Source organism: Perca fluviatilis, chromosome 24 (genome assembly GCF_010015445.1).
Source record: "Perca fluviatilis chromosome 24, GENO_Pfluv_1.0, whole genome shotgun sequence".
Lineage (NCBI taxonomy): Eukaryota > Metazoa > Chordata > Actinopteri > Perciformes > Percidae > Perca > Perca fluviatilis.
Window position 1 is genome coordinate 6,756,973 of NC_053135.1, and position 22,383 is coordinate 6,779,355.

Consider the following 22,383-nt stretch of genomic DNA (forward strand, 5'->3'; position numbering starts at 1 on the left):
CATCTATAGAAATTTGAATGAAATCACAGAATCTTTGGCGCTGAGTAACAAACACACACAAGCAAGCAGGCTAAACTATCTTGACTGTGAAATGGCAACAGTGTTATTTTGTTTAAACAGAGAGCTGTTAATGTTGGCAACATATTGCAGGAGTGCAGTACCCCCCCAGTAAACTCACAACCTAGAGCGAAAATCATGAAATCCATCTGAGGTTATTCTCTGCAGGAGAGGGCTGTTTTTTTTCCTAAAGAGCTCAGGGTGTTCAGGACCTGCTTGTTTCTGTGGTGTTACACACACAGAAGGACAGATCTCTTGGTAACTAAAAAAAAAGGATCGCCAAGGGGCTTTACTGGTAAGAGATGCTGAAGGTGAAAGGTAGTAAGCAAGAACAACACAGCAAAAGTTCAAACTATCAAAAAGAGTTAGACCACGTCTTAAACTGCAATGCTAAAGATCACAAAGTTTTCAGAATCTGTGAGTAATAATCTACAACATGGGTTTGACTTCTAAAGGTTGTTGCATAGAAAGTGCATGCATCTCGCAAAAAAAAACTATAAAGAAGTGCAGATTTTTCTGGAGCTTTTTACAAACGACATCAGGACTTGTTCGTCCATAGGACTTGCTGTCTGTGTTGAAGTTAAACTTGATCAAGGCCACGATGTGGTTAAAAGCTCCAGAAAATGCTTATTTTGTTAAATGTACTGTAGCATTTTGTCATCCGCATATTGTTAACAGCAAGGTCAGCAATGCAATCTGCCATTTTTACTTATGAATTCTATTTTATTTATTTTTTTAAAGAGGAGTGTCATTATTCCATTCAAAAGTTACTTCTCACACTAAGGCTTTAACATATAATAACACAGAAGCTAACATTATACCAACATTATATTACAGAATGCCAAAGACTATAGATCGCTGAGATGTGTCCATTCGTCTTTCATTCAAGGCCAGATTGTCTCTGTGCTACAACATGAGTTATAGCTGTGAAAGTTTGCTCAAGCAGAGGCCTACTGCCATACTCTTCAGCGTTGGCCTATTTTTTTCTACTGCTACCATAAAAAAAAGAACTACACAATGTTTTAAAATGCAACCCACTTATACTTTTGATAATCATGGAATTATTTATGTCTTTGAAAAACTAAGACATGTAAACATCAAGCAGGTCAGTGATATAAAGGGCCTTTAGCTCCACCTTGTGGCCCATTTATTCACAATTTTTGTATGCATTTGCGTCATCACGCTTGCTCAATCCGTGGAATTCCGGTAACAACCCCACCATCAAGTTAGCCAGAGTCAGACTAAAATCGGAAATAGTTGGACTTGGCCTTCAAAATAAAACATCTAAAGCCGTCAAAAATTGTTTTTAGCAGACCACTTAAAAAAAATGTATAAAACAAAGCTTATCATCTAACTGTCATTTTCACACATATTGGAACACTAAACAACTGCACCAAAAAATACATTCTACAAAAACAACGTCGCAATCGTATTCAAAAAGAATATACAAAATTATAGGATTTTAACGGCAAGTAACATCTCACATTCACAAGAACATCTAACATACTAAGAGTGAGGACTACACAATTCATTTAAAAGCAGTGGTAGAAAGTAAATTTACTCAGGTACTGTGCTTAAGTACAGTTATGAGGTAGTACTTTACTTGAGTATTTCCATTTTAGGCTACTTTACTACATTTTAGAGTGAAATTCTATGGTATGTATGGTAAAGTATGTTATAAGATATATACAACTACTTATAACACTAAATTTAATGGCAGCTATAGTTACCTACTTAGCCTACTTTGCAAATTAAGATTTTACATTCAGAACATATCAGTTTCTAAAATGTAATGACATATGATGCATTCAATTTAACAATATATTACAGTATATAAATTAAAACTGTTTCTACGTTGACCAAGTAATGTGTTCATGAAACAGTAATAATATAATATATACAACAACTTAATACGGTTAAAGCAGCCATTCTGCATAATGAGTACTTTTACCTTTGATACTACTTAATAAAATTTTTAAGGCAGAGCTCCCGGAGTTCGGAGGTTATTGTTAATTAATGTATTATTAATTTGATATTACTTCTGTTACTCAAGGAAATTACGTTGCATTTTTATATATTTTATTTTGAAGCATTTGATAGGAAGTATCAGATTCCATGAGAAGTTTGACTCGGTATTTTTCTAAGCGAGTGCACAGCATAGACTATGTGCCCAGTAGATTGCAGCCATTTCTGTCATCGGTCTGTGTCCTGTAATTCTACGTTGTTTGGGAGAAGTGTCTCCTGTCTGTAATACACATTTTGGAGTAACGTTTACAACAACTTAGATTTTCCCTATTGTTTTCTCGGCTGGCTTGCTTGCCAGCTGAATCTCGTCGGGATGGACCCAGCAAGCCGATACCAAGTGGTGAGTGAGGACAGATGAGATCAAAACAGCGTTTGATAGTTTGGCCTGCCTGTCACAGGAAACAAGGCCTTGCTAGAATCAGCTAAGGCATTAAAAAAAAATAATATTCAAGTAGAATATTACTATAGCTATATTACGTAGTCACGAATACAAAACATGCAACGTTAATGTTAGTTTCCTTCTGAGTGATTACTTCTGTTGTATTTTAGCTTCATTTATTTTCTCGAATTGTTTTGTTATGGCAGTTAGCTAGCCTCTCAAGCACTTCCGCATCTTGTAGCTAGGCCTCGAAAGTTAACGTCCTAAATATATATATAATCCTAAACTGTGTTACACACTTATTATACATTCTCTTGGGTATACTTACTTACTAACTAACTATGAAACCTTTGTTAAGTTGCACGACTGTTGACAAGCTAACACAAGTCTAAAGAAGCTTAGCTGTAAGTTAGCGTTAGCAGGGGAAGTTATTAACTGGCTAATATTTAATGTAACGTTAACTTAAATGCATTTTTTAAAGCCACTTAGCTAGCTAGCTAGTCAAGTGATATTAGCAAACACCCCGGTTAGGTATTAAAGTCCAAACGGCTAGTAAGAGTCCTGTGAACGGAATGATAATAATAACAACAGGGTAACTAATATATTTTCCAAGGTGTGACTATATTGCATCTCCTAGCAGACATTTTACTAAGACATCTTATTAAGACATTCAGTTAGTTATTCATGGAAGTAAACGTTGTGTTCCCAGTAGCCTACTAGTCAGAAGCAATGCGGATGTTGAGTTTAAAAAAGGGCAACCTCACAATATGGTGAATATTTGGGTTAACTGGCATTTTAAACGTGGAATTTATTGCTGTTCTATAAGTGTTACCATGCGTGTAAAGTAACAACAGTGGCTGAGATATTTTGGAAACGGTTCCGGTCATAAACGTCCGCTTTGTGCTCTGATGCCTGTGGTTCTGGGTATGCGAGTGTGATAATCCCACATGAACCAAAGCAAATCAGCATTGTGCTCTAACTTTGCAACACTGAACAAAGTGCACATTTCAACAATAATCCAGTTTTTTGTAAAATAACATTAGCACAACAACAAAAATCAACTTTTAGACAATGCATTCTCAAGGATTATTTAGATAATTTACATGTTCAACACGTCCGGACCAAACTGATAAACGTTATGTGATGTTGTGGTTTGTAGACAGCCCGGTCTTCATTTCATTATGCCTACACTTACACTTTTCATTCCTCCTCACATTTTGCACTCTAGCTGTCTTATTCTTCTCCAAATAATACTTAGATTTCTGCAAGTATGGGACACTGCTGCTCTGAGTGGGGCCTGCATGAGTTTTGGGTATATTTGGACACATAAGGAAGCTTGTGCCTATGAAGATCTTATGTAATTCCCTGTGCGCGGGGGTGCGTTATGCTTTGTCCTCGATTTCAAGCCACTAGTCAGCCACTCATTCACTCACTGCATTGTACATTGACCCTGCCCTGGTGGAGTTTTACAAGGTGGCTTGAATTTGAATTTTAGAATTTTATCTGCACGGTAACGAACAAAGTTCCTTTTAATTATGACCATGTTTCCTTGGTCAGTAGTTGATTGAGATCTGCAGTTATTACCTGTGACGTTTAAGTTATCAGTGTGATGTCAGCTGTTATTAGGAAGGGTGTTTCCCCATCTGCACTGTGGTGTTTTACCACAACAAGACTATAGCCACTTCGTCATGGAAAATGTTAACTAAATATGTCAAGTCATCTTTATTTATATAGCACATTTAAAACAAAATAAGTTGACCCAAAGTGCTTTACAACCAAAGCAGATGGTTTGAAGTCTGCCACGATATATGGATAAACATCAGGCTACATAAATAGAATGACATGATAAAACCAATGTCAAGTAAAAAAGGGAAGGAATAAAAAGACAGGTCAGGAGATGACTTGACAGAAGCCAAGCAGCCTCAAACTAAGCTAAAAGCAATATGATGGAAACAAAAGTTCAACCTATTTGTAGTCAAAACTAAAGCAAGCTTGAAGGGTAACTTTGGTTTCTTCCAACCTGGACCCTATTTTCCTATGTTGTTGTGTCTAAGTGACTGATGGGAACAACAGTCTTTGACATTGGTCCGGTATTAAGCTAGCCCACTGCTGTCGGCAGCTACAATGTCACATTTCATACAGTTATAGGGCAATTGCGCAGCTTGTATAATTTACGTTCACAAAAGTGCTTGTTTTGCCACTGACAGGCTCAGATTAATGTTCTAGGTGTCTGACAACATTATGGAAAGGATTTCTAAGGCGGTTGTCCTTTCTGTTAAAGAGTAAGATCCTTTTTTTGAACATATAGCCTACACATCTGCGAAATTGCGTTCGTTAAAGCCACCAGACTCCATGTAAATAAAAATAAAATCATTTTAGCATCGTAAAATACACCTCATTCAATACTGGACCCATTTCAAAGATTGTTACACCCATAGATATAGAACAATATATTCTACATCTATGGTTACACCTGTCAGTCACTCTTTACACACAAAAACATAGGGAAATGGGGTCCAGGTTGAAAAAAAACCCTGAAATCACCCTTTAACACCAAAACTAAAATTGCAAACTGCAATCTCAAAGGTATTTAACTAAAACATTAGAAGCAGAAGGGCTATGTTTGGTCTATCAACACAGGTCAGCAAAACAACAGTCTACTATTTCATCCCAACTTGGACATTGTGTTCTAGAAATCTGCTCTTACAGCCGTCACAACCTTTTCACACGTGTTGTTCCGAAATTTTGTTTTACGGCTCTGAACGAGATGAACTTGCTCAGCCACATTAAGATAGCATTTGCTAATCTTTGCTTTGTGTCAGCAGTATAACACACAAATAGCCTGCGGTTGTTATCTTATAAAACTGGGTAGTGTAGCATTATCCTTAAGGTGAGATACCAGTGAATGAACCATAAAGCCACAACAATATATGTGCTGCTGATTTTATCAAGGTCAATATCAGCTTTATTGATATTATTGAGCACAAGTTTGCATAATGCTGTCTGGGTTTGAGTTAACTTTCTTGAGGGGACCTCTTAATGAAAGCCACAGAGAAGGTGATGAGGATTCACTCCCTCTCTTTGCCCACCCAGATTTCCCGCCGTTGCCCCTCTGTAATTTCAGAGGGTGTTTGGCTCTTTGGTCTGGCAAAAATGTAACTGACTCTATCAGCTGTGGTGGAGACGCTTATTAACTGATTATATGTGTATCACTTTTCTAGAGACCTTCCTCTGTTGACATACTGATGTAGTCTCAAGTCTCTGGGGCTTACAATGTCAAACATTCTGCTGAGGGCAAACGGTTAAGTTCTTACCCTGCCCCAGGCAGACATATTATACCCCAGTCATTTTATTCCAACACATACTTCCAAATAGCAGTTCCAGTTGCAATCCTGCGTTGTAAATTCTGTGGCAGCTTCACAGTAAAAGCCACCCCGTGTTTTGCCAGTTTAACGCTTTTAATGTGAAGCAGTGGCAGTGGCAAATGTTCTGTTTGCTTTAGTGGTAAATAAATACCGCTGTGATACAGTGTAAAGAGAGTAAGCAGTAAAGAGTGAAACTGTCATCAGTGAGATAAAATGGAGCTGGTTTACATCCCTTGTAGGTAGGCAATCGGAATACAGTGGAGAAATGGTGGACACCGCCACTACCAGTAAAATATATATATATATATATAACCCATTACATACTGTATGTCATTGAAAGTTGTTCCTCCACACATATTGTGTTGCCCACTTATTCAGCTTGAAAATCAATTCAGCATGACCCACATTTTGTGCTGACAAACAAAGACAGATTGTGCTCATTTAGTTACAATTTAGTTACGTGGCTAAATATGTCGATAAAAATAACAATTGTCTTATGTCATCCATTCTGCCTGGCAAAAAAAAAGGCATGATTAATGTCAATTTTAGGAACTTGGCCCTGTGTGAACATCCCCTCGATCAGCCACACTTTTTGGCTGACTGATCAGCTGATCTGCTTGTGCCGATTCCTCTAAACCCCCCCCCCCACCCCCCTCCCGTATCATCCTCTTCTCCAGCTGGACAATGAGGATGACTCTTCGGAGGCCTCAACCAGTGAGCAGCAGCCTTGCACTTCTGCCACAGCCCAGGCTGGTAGGTCCAGCCAGGACCAGAACCAGAACCAGGCCGGCCTGGCGCCTGCCGCCGCCGCCGCAGCAGCAGCAGAGGAAGCGTCGGGATCAGGGACTCAGGGGGAGGCAGAGGCACCTCCACCCCCTTACGCCTCCATTGACCTGGGAGCAACCGCTGCAGCACCTGGTAAGTACGGGATTACTTCCTATTTTGTCCACGCCCAGGGTTTTCCCTACCAGTTTACGGCAGCACCTAAACCGAATTGATGTAAAATCAATGTGAGCATCAAAACTAACTACATTACTTGATTAAATGACTCAGATCTAATGATTGTAGTTGGTCCCCAGTAGATTTCTTAAGCAAGTGTTTTCTTTAATTATCTTCTCTAGATTTTTACAATGTTTTATACTAGGGGTGGGAATCACCAGAGGCCTCATGATACGATATCATCCCGATACTTATGTCACGATACGATATTGCGATTTTAAACATATTGCAATATTCTGCGATATATTGCAATGTATTACCTTTTTTCCAACTTCAGATTTTTCCCAATTTCAAATGATATCCCGAAAGGACAATTTTGTCAACATCTGTTTTATCTAAAAAGATAAATTTCTTTGTTTGTTCATCTCACTTCAATTGTATTGGTGCAAAATGTGATTGTCAAGCAGACAAACTGACCAAGACATATATCATAAAAGATCGATACTTGGCGTCTGTGTATCGATACAGTATAGCCATGAAAAATATCACGATACTATGCTGTATCGATTTTTTCCCCCACCCCTATTTTATACATAGATATGGTAATAGTAATAATGGTCCAAAATGATCGGAAATTGCTTTTTTCTTTTTGAAAAATTTAACATTTTCTTAAGGGAGGACCCCTAAATCCCCCACCAAATATACAGTATGTGCACCTATGTCTTCCACAAACCTAGGGAAAACTGTACATTTTCTTTGCTGCATCTTCATTTTTTGCATGCTTCCTAAAATAGCAACAGCAGCAGTTTCGAGGCAACTTCTGGAGCGTCTTAACTCATGACTCAGTGTTCATTTCCATGACAGCATTACCACATTATGGGCAGCTACTTAGCTAGATACTGCATGCGGTCCCATTTCTTCCCTTAGTCTTCTCCTTCTCTGTCATTCCCACAGAGACTAGTTACCGTGGTGACTTCCCAGTGCCTCCGCCCTACAGCGTCGCCACATCCCTGCCCACATATGACGAAGCGGAGAAGGCCAAAGCGGCCGCCATGGCTACCTCCACTGTGGAGGTGATGCCACGGGTGAGGACAAACGCTCACACACATGCTCCTCTCGCTATTTGTCGCATTTTCTGTGTTTTTTATTGGCTTGTTTTATCAACGTTCTTCCATTAAAGCAGTATAGATTCAGACCTGGGCTACATTATATTTGCAGGCTATTCGTGTTGTGTTTGTATAATGTGAGGGTTTATCTCACAGCACGCTACATCTAAACTACCCCAAGCCAACGGACATGTAAGAACAAAATACATGGTAGTAATTAGTCATAACATTTTGTCCTCATGTGAAATAGCTCTCAGGGCGAGGGATCTCGAACGTGTTTTGCAACCCATCTGTTGACTTTGTTACCGCATGTTTTTAACCAAAATCATATGTACATTTTGTTTGTGTGTCTGTGTCCAGGCTGAGGAATTCCCTCCCAGAGATGATTTCAGTGACGCTGATCAGCTTCGAGTTGGGAACGATGGAATCTTCATGTTGGCCTTTTTCAGTAAGTCTGTCTAATGTTAACATTTGTAATGCTTCTGTTATTTATTATTCTTTTTCTTTTTTTCAAATCCAGTGCAATCCAGTGAGACAAGGCCAGCATTAAGTGTTAGTGTTTTAGTTATGTACTTGCCTTTTTTTTTCTTTTAAGTTGTCCTAATCAGCCTCCATCTCTAAAAGTCATTCCAATTCAACATCAATTTCCCAGTGCTTTTATTTTGAAAATTCCCATAGCCATTTTCAAAATAAAATATTACAAAAAAATGTAAATTAAATGTTGTTACATAAATAAATGTTCCTTAATGTATCAGAAAATTTATAAAAAAAATTGTTAAATTGTGATGACTATTTTCTTTCTTTGTTTTTGTTGTTGTAAAGCAAAATGACTACATGTCTTTGTTTTTGTCCCTCTAGTGGCCTTCCTGTTCAACTGGATTGGCTTCTGCCTTTCCTTCTGTCTGACCAATACCATCGCAGGACGCTACGGAGCCATCTGTGGATTCGGCCTTTCCCTCATTAAGTGGATTCTCATTGTCAGGGTATGTTGACAATTGCTTTTTTCTTGCTGAATTGAATTGTAACCTCTTCATAAAAAAAAAATTATATATATATATATATATATACAAACACACACACTGAAAGTGATGATCTCTGTGTCCAGTTCTCCGACTACTTCACTGGCTACTTTAATGGTCAGTACTGGCTCTGGTGGATCTTCCTGTTGCTCGGTGAGTATATATGCAATGTTAAAAATGTTTTTTTTTTCTTTTTAATTCATTTTTAAGTCCTTCATCTTGACATTTTTTCCGACTCTGAAGTGGAGATCTCTGTTGTGAATTGAACTGTGCTTTCCCTCCACAGGTCTCCTGCTGTTCTTCAGGGGTTTTGTTAACTATCTTAAAGTCCGCAACATGTCAGAGAATATGGCCACCTCTCATAGAACACGCCTCTTCTTCCTCTACTAAACGGTAAAGTAAAAGCTCTTCTAAAAATAAAAAGTAAATCACAAAATCGCTGCTATTGCTATTGGCAATTCTGACGGTATGATAACCATAGATATAGAACAATGATAACCTTCAGCAAAGATATCACGGTATTGCAATTACAGCTTTAAAATGTCTGGGTAAAAAACAAAAACTTTTTTTTTCTCCATTGAACACAATGTATTTCATTTGCAAACACACTGCACACTGACAAGGAGAGAGATTTCTAAACTGCACTTCCTGTCCTTTAAGACTCATGAAAAAAAGCTTGTTAAATTTGAGTGGTTTTAAAACCGCGACTTTTTCAAAGCGCGGCGCGGTATACTTTGAAACCGGTAACCGGCCCGTGCCTAGCTTGCTCTAATGATTTTTATGTAATGTCCCACAGGTTTCCACACCATCACCATTCCTTTCCGATGTGAAGTTCCCTCCCTCCCCCTCGAATAACTTGAGCAAGGAGCCTTGCAGTGCAGAGAGGAGATGGGGAAGAAAGGAAGGTTAAGATGTAGGGAGAAAGTGTTACTGGTCTCATTAAAAGCATAACGCGGCTCACTCTGAACTTCTGAACCGAGCCGAAAAAATGAGTCCACGATGATCTATCTTCTGGCTTTGTTTTCATTTCTCATTTTCCATTTTCCTTTGATTCTAAACACAGTTTAAAAAAAAAAAAAAAGCAGTCCCACTGTCAAGATGTATCTCTCAAGAGTAAGAGTGCTTTTCAGATACATGACCATGGTTACCTGAGGCTAATTCAGCCTCCCGTAATGAGATAGCCAATATTTTAAGAGCTAAATGAAAGCACAATGAAACTATTTCAATGAAACGGCGTCGTAAATGTCCTAAACACAAAAGTTCCTCTAGCTCATTTGTGTAATCAGCTTATGTTTGAGAAAACCTCTGTCCAAAAACTTTTGGAATTTAAAAAATAGACAACGTGCAGCAATTGGAAACCTACTCCGAGCCTTCGATGTTCAAATCTCCTCTTCCAGCTTCGTCTAAGACTTTTGCACATCGCAATATATCTCGAGCAGTTTTAGCACTAGCTTTGCCATTCCACATTTATAAGTTCAGGGTGCTTTGAACAAGTCTTACTTTTAAACCACGATGTAGCATTTTTACGCCCTCGTTAACGTGTGGCGTTGCCAAAGTCTACTTTAGTTGACAGTGTGCATCCTTCTAACATCTCAGCCTCTCTACCCTGAAATCAATTAGGAAGCCGAGAGGAAAGATGGAAGATTTTCATCTCAAGGGTACTCAAATGTGCACGTATGAGGAAAAACCAGAGTAATGCAGTGATCGGTTTACATATCACAGACCCAGATGCATTTAGTGTTTTTAAAACAAACACAATTTACGACTCGCCCACGCTCATTTTGTTTACCGTGACACGGCAAAATAGGACAAAGGACAGAAAACAGCTTGGAATAAATTGAAACTCTTTCTTAATGTCAATGTTTTTGAGACCAAACGTTAAATTAAGCCCTGACTTTGAACTTTGGGAGTTTTGAACTAACTGAAACAGGAAACAACAATTTTTCCATCGATACTCTCTGAGCCACTGAACGGAAAAAGAGGAAGCCAGGCAGTCAATGAAAGTCGGTCAAATTTGCGTATTTACAAAAAATACTAAGAGAAATATTGTAAACGGAACCTAATATATGTGCGCAATAAGATCTCCATACATTTTTCCTATTCTTTTTTGCCTTTTAATGATAACTGTCGTGCTAAGCCGACCTATGCAGTAAAGATGTTCATCAATCATGACATTTTTTAGAGGGCTACAGTTTCTCTGTTTGAATCAAAGAAAAATAAAAAGCCTCTGCCTAACTACCAAAAAAACAACCACTTCATAATCCGTTTTTAACCATATGTTACAGTAACACATGTGTCACCTTTGTGGGGCTCAGTTTATCAAAACAGGTCTGTAAAACAAACTGCTTTTTGTTCTTCTCAAACTCCACACTGGCAAAACCGTGTCCGTAAGCTACGGAGGAGCGCAGCTAATCACTGGAGGCTCCCTGGACAAATCAGTGTTTCTAGACCACACAGGCTGCTCCAGGCTGATCGGTGGAAAGTGGCCCAAAAGCAGGACTGTGTGGAAAGTGAGCTCCTGCTTCAGTGCTGTGGAAGGGGAACTGATAATAAGCATTTTAAATACAACTTGAGTAAGACTCTTTGGAACAAAAGAGTCTTGTGCAATTTAGTTCTCTGTAATGACCTACAATAGTGGTGGAGTTAAAGTCCTGTGATCATGGAATAGTTTCGCCATTAGAGATTGAGATCAGGTTTCCGCCCAGAGTGAAGCGGGTGTTCATTTTTGGGATAAAGCTGAGGTGCCCTTTGAACAAGCTGCACAATATGTGTGTGTGTACTGCACACACTTGCCAACACAAGGATTTAAATTACCAGTAAATCAGAAGAAAAATGCAATAAAAGCTATTAAAATGTGACCGGTTCGGGCATGTTGTGCATGATTTCGAGAAACCTAACACGTGGATCTCTCTTTGAGATTTTAGCTTTTATGATTAGATTAAAAGGTTCTTTTCATTGCGCGAGAAGCTTTTGGTGATGTAACATAGCTCCTATTAGAAAGGTGGATTCTGTGTGGAGGAAAACACTTTTTAATATATGATAAGATGAGAACGACATCAGCAGATGTTGCCATATGTTCTCTAAGTGTAACAGCGATGAAGTCAGGGGGTACAGTCCAGTGGGAGTGCAGTAGTCTTTGAGCTTTTGCGCCATGAAAATGGAGCCTAACAAAGAAAAACATGTTGTTTTTTTTTCAATAACTTTTTTTGTCATCCAGAAAACAAAATGTATATACCAGCTTATGCCAATTCATAATATTTGCACTTTGAAGAACTTCTGTACAGTATGATTTGTGAATCTGCTTAACTTGTTGTGGTGGACAGAGAAAAGAAGAAAAAAATATATATATCTTTGCCATCCAAGTTTTACAACTGGAATACTTAATCATCCCCAATAGATAATTTGCCTTTTGCACTTATTATTTTTCAATAATGATAATATTGTTATTGTGTGTTTTGTTTCATCGCTTTTAGCCTAAACTGTGACAGCTTAAGTATTGCCCAACTTTTTTTTATGCTTTTTTTTTTATTCTGGTCATATCCAACTTATTTTGCAATATCAAGGTCTTTCAACAAATTAAAGCTCTGCTGCATGATTTATCCACCTGAATGAGTGGGGTAATATTAGAATGAATCTAGTACAATTACATTTCTTTGTAAATAAATAAAGAAAAAATGAGAAAGCAGCCAAACTATTTTTTTTGTCTTAAGATAATCCTTGTAATGTCTTCTGAAGCAGTTGTTGTGCATTTATCGTAACTGGAATGAAATTGACAAATGATTTCTTGCAAAAAAATGCCAATAAAGTTCAAAAGCCTGTCGGTTTAATTTTACTCTGGATTCTTTTTTTCTTTTGTTGTTTGCACTTAAAACCTGAATTTTGTCAGTGTAACTCACAAGCAAGCTAGTATTTAGGCGTCGACATTTAACTCATGGACACTTAACTGGCTATCATCCAGCCAAACAATCAGGCTCTTAGTGTGGAACTGACCCTAAACCAGCTTCACGGGCCTTTTTCTGTTGCATTATCTCCCCCCAGGCCTTCCGTTCATAGCTCAATAAAGAAGAAAATATAATGTTCAAACAATAACTACTTTTAAGTAAAAACCCTGAAATGGATGTGCGTTATCTTTATGGCATTTGGGTAGCCTGACAAGCCAGACCCACAAAATAAATTTGGTGCGTCTAGATTTCTAGGCTAGCATTTGGGCACACATTAACTGCACCACTAAGGGCAAAGAAATCGTTAAGCACGAGGAAAGCCGTGTAGATGGAGAGGGGAAGCTTCTGACAACAATACTTCAATGTCTTTAAGAAAACAAATGAGAAATGATTATGGTTTACTTTGGTTTATGACCAAATACTTAGAAACTAATGATGTTCCCATAAGCCTCAGATGCACTTCAAATGTTACTTATGCTAAACTAAGATGATGAACATTGCTCATATTCATTCAGTCATTCATTCAACCTTTATTCATCCTCGAGAAATCATTGAGGGGCGACCCTCCTTTTCAATCTCATCAAGTCAAATTACAAAGACAAAAACAGAACACTGAAAATACATTCATAAGAATCATATAGAAAGACAATAGAATAGACAATAGTAATACAAAATTCTGAATTGGCAAATTATTTAATAAATTAGGATGATAAGGATGCAAAAGAAAGTACAACTATGTGAAGCAGTTACAAGTAGAAGTTTGCAGGTTTAAAACCAGATTTCTAAATTGTCTAAGAGTCTGTAATTTGTTCCAGGAGTCGGGGTGCACTAAAACTAAAGGCAGTTTTTTTCAGGTTCAGACCGAGCTTGTGGAAAATGAAACAAAAGCCTGTCAGCGAGTCTGATAATGTCCCTCTGTGTGACAGAGAAGTTCTGTAAGGTAGTTTTCCAATAAGAGCCGTATAGATGAAGAGATACCAGTGAGTATATCACATCTTTCTTGGAGTGAAGACCACCCAATACTTTCATATAAAACACAATGATGTGTGCGATAGGCATGACCGGTTATAGTCATTGCGTCCACTAGATGGAGCTAAATACTGCTTGTAAGATTCTAAGATAGTAGTTTCATTAGCAGCTCAGTACACGTTCTGTATTTGGGTCAAAGCTCTTCAACTCAAGCATGTCCTTCTTTATGAGTGTTTTTTGAGGTTTCTGTTCACTTCATTTCTTCATTCAATGTATGGGTCATCTTTAGCCTCTTTTCCACCAACAAGATCCTTGTTTCTCTTAGATGAGATAAAAAGTGAATTAGTGTTTTTTTGATCTGAAAAATAAAGTCCTTTATATTCAATTTAAGTTTCATGCAAGAGGCAGCATTAATATTGTTAAAGTCTGGGAGTGAGGGACCAGCGTGAGATCATTTCAGTTGAATGGCTCTCACATCTTTGACGACATCTTTATTATCTATAAAATCTAAAAGTCAAAGTATTCTGAAATATTGATTCAACACCTCTTATCCCATTTTATTAGATAGCTCCTGTTTCATTGATGATCGGATATCTTATATTTATGATTTAGTCTCTCTAAAAGTCTGCTGTGCTGCTACACTGGTGATTTGTGACCCATTTTTTACTCTTGTCGTTTTATTGAAGTTTAAATGGCGGTGCGACCTAACCACTGATCCGAGTTCAGCAGTCCAGCTCAGAGAGGCTTGATAAATATAAGCCAGGGGCTCTTTAGCACTGCTCTGGGAGTGCTTTTTTGCTCTCTGCTAGATCAATGTCCACACAGCCCAGTGCCTCAGGCTGTTAACTAGGCCCTCTGTCCTCACACAGCTACCCATGTTAAAATCTAAAAGCTTGGTTTAATGTCAGAAGACACCACTGGTCAGGAGGCAGAACAGTCACTAGGTCATTAAGTGGCTCTCTGTCAGCTCAAGATTGCGCCAAACTAGACAAACTGCGCTCAAAATAACACTTTGGTTGCAGCCTAAAATAGACAGATTATCTGATTTAAAAAGCAAAAAAACAAAAGTGGAAACTGTATTTGACCTTTATCAGTTTTAGTTACTGGAAGTGTAGCGTCAAACATTTATCTGATGAAGGTTGGCACATTGAAACACTTCAGGGTATCCCCCAGAAAAGTTGTTTAGCCCGGTGGCAAGTGTTTTTTTTTTTTTCCCAACAAGGGGCCAGTCACAGACTGATGGCAGCATTAATGAAGAGCCCAATAGTTTCTGTGATAACAGAATCACGGATGGAATCACGAAATTTAAAAAAGCTATAAGACAGATTCCATAGGGCCGTACATTAAGTCAGTGCTAAAAGCTAACTGGAGATGAAAAAAGTTTCAAACAGGGTAGCCCCACTGTAACTGTAGTTTAAAAAAAATAAAAAATAACGTCTTTAATACAATTTAAAAAAGAATTCCAAGTGGCTTAGGCGGGGGGGCAACTTAGGCCTGGTGGGCCACCAGGCGTGCAATACACTAGGGGAAACCCTGCTTAAAAGTGAGCTTAAAATTTAAACATTTACAGCTTAGTTTATTCTCCTAAAGCTGCTAAGTGAAAGCTTACTGTGTATGTATGAATTCATGCAGAGTTGTACCATCAATCAAGCCCTGCGATAATATTCTCCACAATGTCTTTTCATCAAAAACCTGTCCGTATTTTTTTATTATTTCAATTCAAAAAATCTAGTTACATGTAAACAAGACTAGGAGTTGACAGCCATGCTTGCAGCTTTGTGAGTTTGTGGCACAGTAGGGCTTTGTGCTAAATGCTAACATACGCATGCTAAGCTGCTTGTAATGACAATGCTTACATATTAAGCAGGTATGTTTATCATGTTCACCATCTTATTTAAGCATGCTAACATTTGCTAATTAGCACTAAAACAAACTGCAGGGTGGTAATAGTGTCATTCCATGTTTTACCACAAGGAGGCAGTGGTTGCACATGTTCCCTTCACCTAGGGGAGCTGGTAAGTAAAACCACAGACTTTATGTTGAGGTTTGGCTCCAGTGGAGATGTTACAGGTTAAGTAAAAGTGGCATGAGTTTCCTGCAGGCTCTAATCTTTATAGAAGAAGAAGAAGAAAAGAAAAATCAGGGATCCAGATCCAATTTATCCCATTGCCCTCTGCACCTCAGCGTAATGGATGACAGTGACTTCTGGCAGTTTCATTAAAGTGGAGATCAATACCATTTGATCATGTTTTAGCCAGTAAACAAAAGTGCAGGAATCTGGACTCATGACCTCACTCAAGACTAGACTTGAGCACTATCCGTGCTGCGAGAAGGGCCTCTACATGTGCCAGACCACGTTTGCCTGTTCATTGTGAAACATTTGAAGCTACAAGCTGTCTCCTGCCTCCTGACAGACAGGGCTCAGGTGTTGCACTTCCCTTCCTGTGTAAATTATACACCAGGTTTTGATAAGTGTCACATTAGACACAGGATGTTGTTGCTCCCACCCCCCGTCTCTCTCTTCCTTCTTTTTCGTGCCGCTGACAGCTATGCGAGCTGTCAGAACTGGCTCTACAACGGCTGCTTGTCGACAGTATGTGCTTCAACTTGTATTGATGTAAATAATCATTTAAAAAAAATCTAATTCTGCATAGATTTTCTGAATTAACCGTCAAGTCCTGTGGTGTTGATGTAGCTGAAAACCATAGTAACACAGAAGCACACTGAATAACAATCAGTGTCCGAGACGTTAGACTGAAAGGATGAGTCAAGTAGACGCCTCATTGCTCTGGGAAATACTGTAATGACCGCGTTAAGATATTCTGGGAAGTGTCTACTTATTGCTGATATTCAGAGGTGGGTAGTAACGAGTTACATTTACTCCGTTACATTTACTTGAGTAAGTTTTTGAAAAAATTATACTTCCAGGAGTAGTTTTAAATCACTATACTTTTTACTTGAGTAGATTTGTGAAGAAGAAACTGTACTCTTACTCCGCTACATTAGGCTACAATGAGCTCGTTACTTTTCTTTTTACCTCTTTGGTATTCTACGCCTCATTGTTTTTATCCCCCCCGCGTACGCCTCATTTTAATGTTTTATTTTGACAGAGAGAGAGACTTCCGCTAAAGGCTCTACCACGTGGCTGTGTTTCACCAATCAAACATAGTTGTGCAGTCTCGTCACGTGACCATACTCAATCTCATCGGCGGGACGGGTTAGCTTTACAATGTCAGAATCAACCATCGACGATGCAGACACAGATGAGGACGAACACCCCAGAGGCCAGATCAACATGTCCTGGATTTCTTTAAGTTACCCGGCTTCACCTAACCTAACAACCGCGGTCCCGCAAGCTGTGTCACGACCACTGACATATATAACGGTGGTTAACAACTAGTTCAATCAACCATCAGGGTTTCACAATCTAGCGGCGCGTGTTCACATAAAAGAGGTAATGTTTGCACAACATGACCAATAGCCACATATTTTACATAAGAAGAGCAAACTATAATTCTACATAAAAATGAACACAGACACGGTTTTACAGACGAAACGCAATACAGTCGCTGCTTCCTAAAACAGGAGGACAGCTGGCAAAAAAAATAAAATAGGCGACGCTGTAGGCTAGCCTACATCACAACGCTTATCAATATCACTTCCCCATCAGTCAGGCACAACATCTGACCATAATTAAACTTGTGCTTTCCATAAACTGTCGTTGCTTTAGCCTATTATTTCAGTTGCAACCCTGGCAGTGGAAGCGATCGTGAGAGCAAATAAAAAATATAAAAAACATCATTCAAACCGCTGTGCGCATTGGCGACACACGGCTCAAGAAGCCGACAAATAGCCGATATGTAATTCCCTCCCATTCAAATCTATATATTTCATAAATATACCCATCAGGGAATGTTAACGGGGTTGTCGGTCTCTAAATGTTTTTGTATGAGCGCACCTCTCTCTCTCTCTCTCTCTCTCTCTCTCTCTCTCTCTCTCTCTCTCTCTCTCTCTCTCTCTCTGCGCACCGAGCTCCGCCTGATCTTCTAAGAACGGTGACGCCGTTATCAATCGAGTATTGATTGGTCAGTTGGCGATGCTTTTACACCGGTTGATCTCTGATCTCCAACATAACCTGCTCCCGACCAGGTTAGGCGTCCAGCATGAGTTACCACGGCGATTGAACCCGGTAACAAGTGATCCACCTTCGTGATATAGAAAACCAAATCTTGCTTCGTAGTACAGGCCTCTGGCCTCATAATGAAAGCATGTTTACCTTAGTAAAAGTGCCAAACAGCAGCTACATTACCTTGTTCTGGTTCTGCCTGCAGAGCCTGGTAAAAAAAAAAAAGTATAAAGGTTTGGAAATTTGTGTTACTTGTGCTTATTTATTTTTTATGTATTATTATTTTATTGATTTTATTTTTTAAGTATTTGAATTTACCTGGATTATTTTTAATTTAAGATATTTTGTAATTAATTAATGAATTCATTATAATTTATTTTATTGATTGGATTAACTATAATTTGCCTAAAGATGATTATTTTGTATTTTTGTCCGTCTGATTGAATGTTTGTGTTAAAAATAAATCAGACGTTACTCAACAGTTACTCAGTACTTGAGTAGTTTTTTCACCAAGTACTTTTTTACTCTTACTCAAGTAAATATTTGGATGACTACTTTTTACTTTTACTTGAGTCATATTATTCTGATGTAACAGTACTTTTACTTGAGTACAGTTTTTGGCTACTCTACCCACCTCTGCTGATATTAGCCTTTAGGTAAAGACTGTATTAAAAAAAAAGAGAGAAAAGAAAGAGGAGCTTACGTTGAACAGTGAAGCCTATTCACATAATGGGTTTATGTTCCCTACTTGCCTAGCCGCCTTCCCCTGGCCCCAATCTGGCCTCCTCTTTTTTAGAAGGCCTTAATGACTGACCCATTTACATAACTCCCTTCCGGTTTGCAAATGTTTTCCTTTATGGGGCCCTCTCCTGTCTCTCAACTCATTTTCCTCATCCTTTCTCGCTATCCGTCTCTCTATTTGAAAGCCTCTCGCCCACGTTCTGACCAGGTGGAGCCTCGTCAGGGTGTAGTTCCAGCCCAAAGCAAACTCTGTCACATGCAGAGAGAGAAAGGCAGCCAGGGAACTGCACTGATAATCTCTGTCAACAGCATATCTGAGGGCCTCGGCTGCCTGGCTACTACCGAGAGTGTGTGTGTGTGTGTGTGTGTGTCAAGGTGAAAACCAACTGGTGAAGTGTGTGTCTACTTCACCATGCTCATCCAGCAGCTTTCCGGTGTGTGGGTGTTTCTTCAAAGCAAACAGCTTGCCTTAGCCAAAAAGCATGTGTGGTAAGTGTAATAGTTTCAGAACAAAAGACAAAACCGTGATCAATAAAATGACTTGAGGCCCTTCACATTTTGTCTGAAAATTTGTTGGTGTATAGGTCCAAAACATTCCATAAATAGTTAGACTATCTATTTTGGAAAATATGCTTTGTTGCTTTGTTGCTGAGAGTTAGATGAGATGATTGATACCACTCATGTCTGTGCCTTAACTGTGGAGCTAGCACAGAGAGTCGATTAGCTTAGCTTAGCATAAAGATTGGAAACAGGGGAAAACTGCTTGCAGGCTCTTCAAACTTTTAAAAACACCTACAAATACTGAAAACAGCGGGCTGGGATTGCCTCCACATGGCTCTCACAGACCTTTCACTAACACGTGAAATACCCAAGTTTTTTCACGGTCACATGCACTGACGTGACGCGCTGCCGGATCGCCTACCAAAACTAAGACCAGAGAAACTTGGATTCCAACACACAGAGGGAGTATGACTTATTCTCTGCTCAGGACGCGATAACTCCACTATATCTTTGCATAGCAAACATTTGTTTGCTGCTATATTAGTGTTCTGAATATCTAGTACAGCCCCTTTAACATAATATATATCTTGTTTAATCTGTACACATACCAAAATGTGTAAATAACAATTTGCTGCAACTATTGCCTGGTAACCAGTGGCCAGAGGTGGGTAGAGTGGCCAAAAATTGTACTCAAGTAAAAGTACTGTTACTTCAGAATAATATGACTCAAGTAAAAATAAAAAGTAGTCATCCAAATAATTACTTGAGTAAGAGTAAAAAAGTACTTGGTGAAAAAACTACTCATGTACTGAGTAACTGTTGAGTAACGTCTGATTTTTTTTTTAACACAAACATTCAATCAGACAGACAAAAATACAAAATAATCATCTTTAGGCAAATTATAGCCTAGTTCATCCAATCAATAAAATAAATTTTAATTAATTAATTACAAAATAGCTTAAATTAAAATAATCCAGGTAAATTCAAATACTTAAAAAAAATAAAATCAATAAAATAATAATACATAAAAAATAAATAAGCACAAGTAACACAAATTTCCAAACCTTTATACTTTTTTTTTTTACCAGGCTCTGCAGGCAGAACCAGAACAAGGTAATGTAGCTGCTGTTTGGCACTTTTACTAAGGTAAACATGCTTTCATTATGAGGCCAGAGGCCTCTACGGCTACAAAAAAAATTTGGTTTTCTGTATCACACGGTGTGGATCACTTGTTACCGGGTTCAATCGCCGTGGTAACTCATGCTGGACGCTAACCTGGTCGGGAGCAGGTTATGTTGGAGATCAGAGATCAACCGGTGTAAAAGCATCGCCAACTGACCAATCAATACTCGATTGATACGCGTCAACCGTTCTTAGAAGATCGAAGCGGGGTTCGGATAGCAGAGAGAGAGAAAAAAAAAAAAAAAAAAAAAAAAAGAGAGTGTGCTCATACAAAAAACATTTAGAGACCGACAACCCCGTTAACATTCCCTGATGGGTATATTTATGAAATATATAGATTTTAATGGGAGGGAATTACATATCGGCTATTTGTCGGCTTCTTGAGCCGTGTGTCGCCAATGCGCACAGCGGTTTGAATGATGTTTTTTATATTTTTTATTTACTCTCACGATCGCTTCCACTGCCAGGGTTGCAACTGAAATAATAGGCTAAAGCAACGACAGTTTATGGAAAGCACAAGTTTAATTATGGTCAGATGTTGTGCCTGACTGATGGGGAAGTGATATTGATAAGCGTTGGGATGTAGGCTAGCCTACGCATCTACAGCGTCGCCTAACATGACCAATAGCCACATATTTTACATAAGAAGAGCAAACTATAATTCTACATAAAAATGAACACAGACACGGTTTTACAGACGAAACGCAATACAGTCGCTGCTTCCTAAAACAGCTGGCAAAAAAAATAAAATAGGCGACGCTGTAGGCTAGCCTACATCACAACGCTTATCAATATCACTTCCCCATCAGTCAGGCACAACATCTGACCATAATTACACTTGTGCTTTCCATAAACTGTCGTTGCTTTAGCCTATTATTTCAGTTGCAACCCTGGCAGTGGAAGCGATCGTGAGAGCAAATAAAAAATATAAAAAACATCATTCAAACCGCTGTGCGCATTGGCGACACACGGCTCAAGAAGCCGACAAATAGCTGATATGTAATTCCCTCCCATTCAAATCTATATATTTCATAAATATACCCATCAGGGAATGTTAACGGGGTTGTCGGTCTCTAAATGTTTTTGTATGAGCGCACCTCTCTCTCTCTCTCTCTCTCTCTCTCTCTCTGCGCACCGAGCTCCACCTGATCTTCTAAGAACGGTGACGCCGTTATTGTATATATATATATATATATATATATATATATATATATATATATGATATTGATAAGCGTTGTGATGTAGGCTAGCGTACGCATCTACAGCGTCGCCTATTTTATTTTTTTTGCCAGCTGTTTTAGGAAGCAGCAACTGTATTGCGTTTTGCCTGTAAAACCGTGTCTGTGTTCTTCATTTTTATGTAGAATTATAGTTTGCTCTTCTTATGTAAAATATGTGGCATCTGTGTCTGCATCGCCGATGGTTGATTCTGACATTGTAAAGCTAACCCGTCCCGCCGATGAGATTGAGTATGGTCACGTGATGAGAATGCACAACTAAGTTTGATTGGTGAAACACAGCCACGTGGTAGAGCCTTTAGCGGAAGTCTCTCTCTCTGTCAAAATAAAACATTAAAATGAGGCGTACGCGGGGGGGATAAAAACAATGAGGCGTAGAATACCAAAGAGGTAAAAAGAAAAGTAACAAGCTCATTGTAGCCTAATGTAGCGGAGTAAGAGTACAGTTTCTTCTTCACAAATCTACTCAAGTAAAAGTAAAAAGTATAGTGATTTAAAACTACTCCTGGAAGTATAATTTTTTCAAAAACTTACTCAAGTAAATGTAACGGAGTAAATGTAACTCGTTACTACCCACCTCTGCTAGTGGCCAGGTTTAATGCCTTCCTGGAAATAAACTTTGTTTGTGGTGTGACAGCTATCCTATCACACTTATGATATGAACCAACTTTAATTATAGACAACCACTGAAGTGATCCGATCATACACAGAAGTGTACCAAATATGCATGCATCAGCCTTGTAAAACCACAAAGACTTTCCATGTACAGATGGTTTTGTGTTTGAGCTTTCACTC

At 38.7% G+C, this 22,383-nt stretch overlaps 1 protein-coding gene and 1 long non-coding RNA gene across 3 annotated transcripts in view; one reads left to right on the plus strand and one right to left on the minus strand.

Annotated features, from left to right (window-relative positions):
- Positions 1 to 22,383, minus strand: part of LOC120554336 — a 181,788-nt gene that overhangs the window by 37,646 nt on the left and 121,759 nt on the right. The window lies entirely within an intron of this gene.
- Positions 2,207 to 12,722, plus strand: ndfip2 (Nedd4 family interacting protein 2). Its single transcript, XM_039793184.1, has 8 exons — positions 2,207 to 2,422; positions 6,504 to 6,744; positions 7,720 to 7,850; positions 8,232 to 8,319; positions 8,730 to 8,854; positions 8,977 to 9,043; positions 9,177 to 9,283; positions 9,687 to 12,722. The coding sequence occupies exons 1-7, from the start codon at positions 2,396 to 2,398 to the stop codon at positions 9,278 to 9,280; spliced, it is 783 nt and encodes a 260-aa protein (XP_039649118.1). The 5' UTR covers positions 2,207 to 2,395; the 3' UTR covers positions 9,281 to 9,283; positions 9,687 to 12,722.

Excerpts from the sequence above, each read along its gene's own strand:
- ndfip2 (XM_039793184.1), top strand. The coding sequence starts at position 2,396 with ATGGACCCAGCAAGCCGATACCAAGTG. Across the intron at positions 6,745-7,719 it reads AGCAACCGCTGCAGCACCTG|AGACTAGTTACCGTGGTGAC; the intron begins GTAAGTACGGGA and ends TCATTCCCACAG. Across the intron at positions 9,044-9,176 it reads GTGGATCTTCCTGTTGCTCG|GTCTCCTGCTGTTCTTCAGG; the intron begins GTGAGTATATAT and ends TTCCCTCCACAG.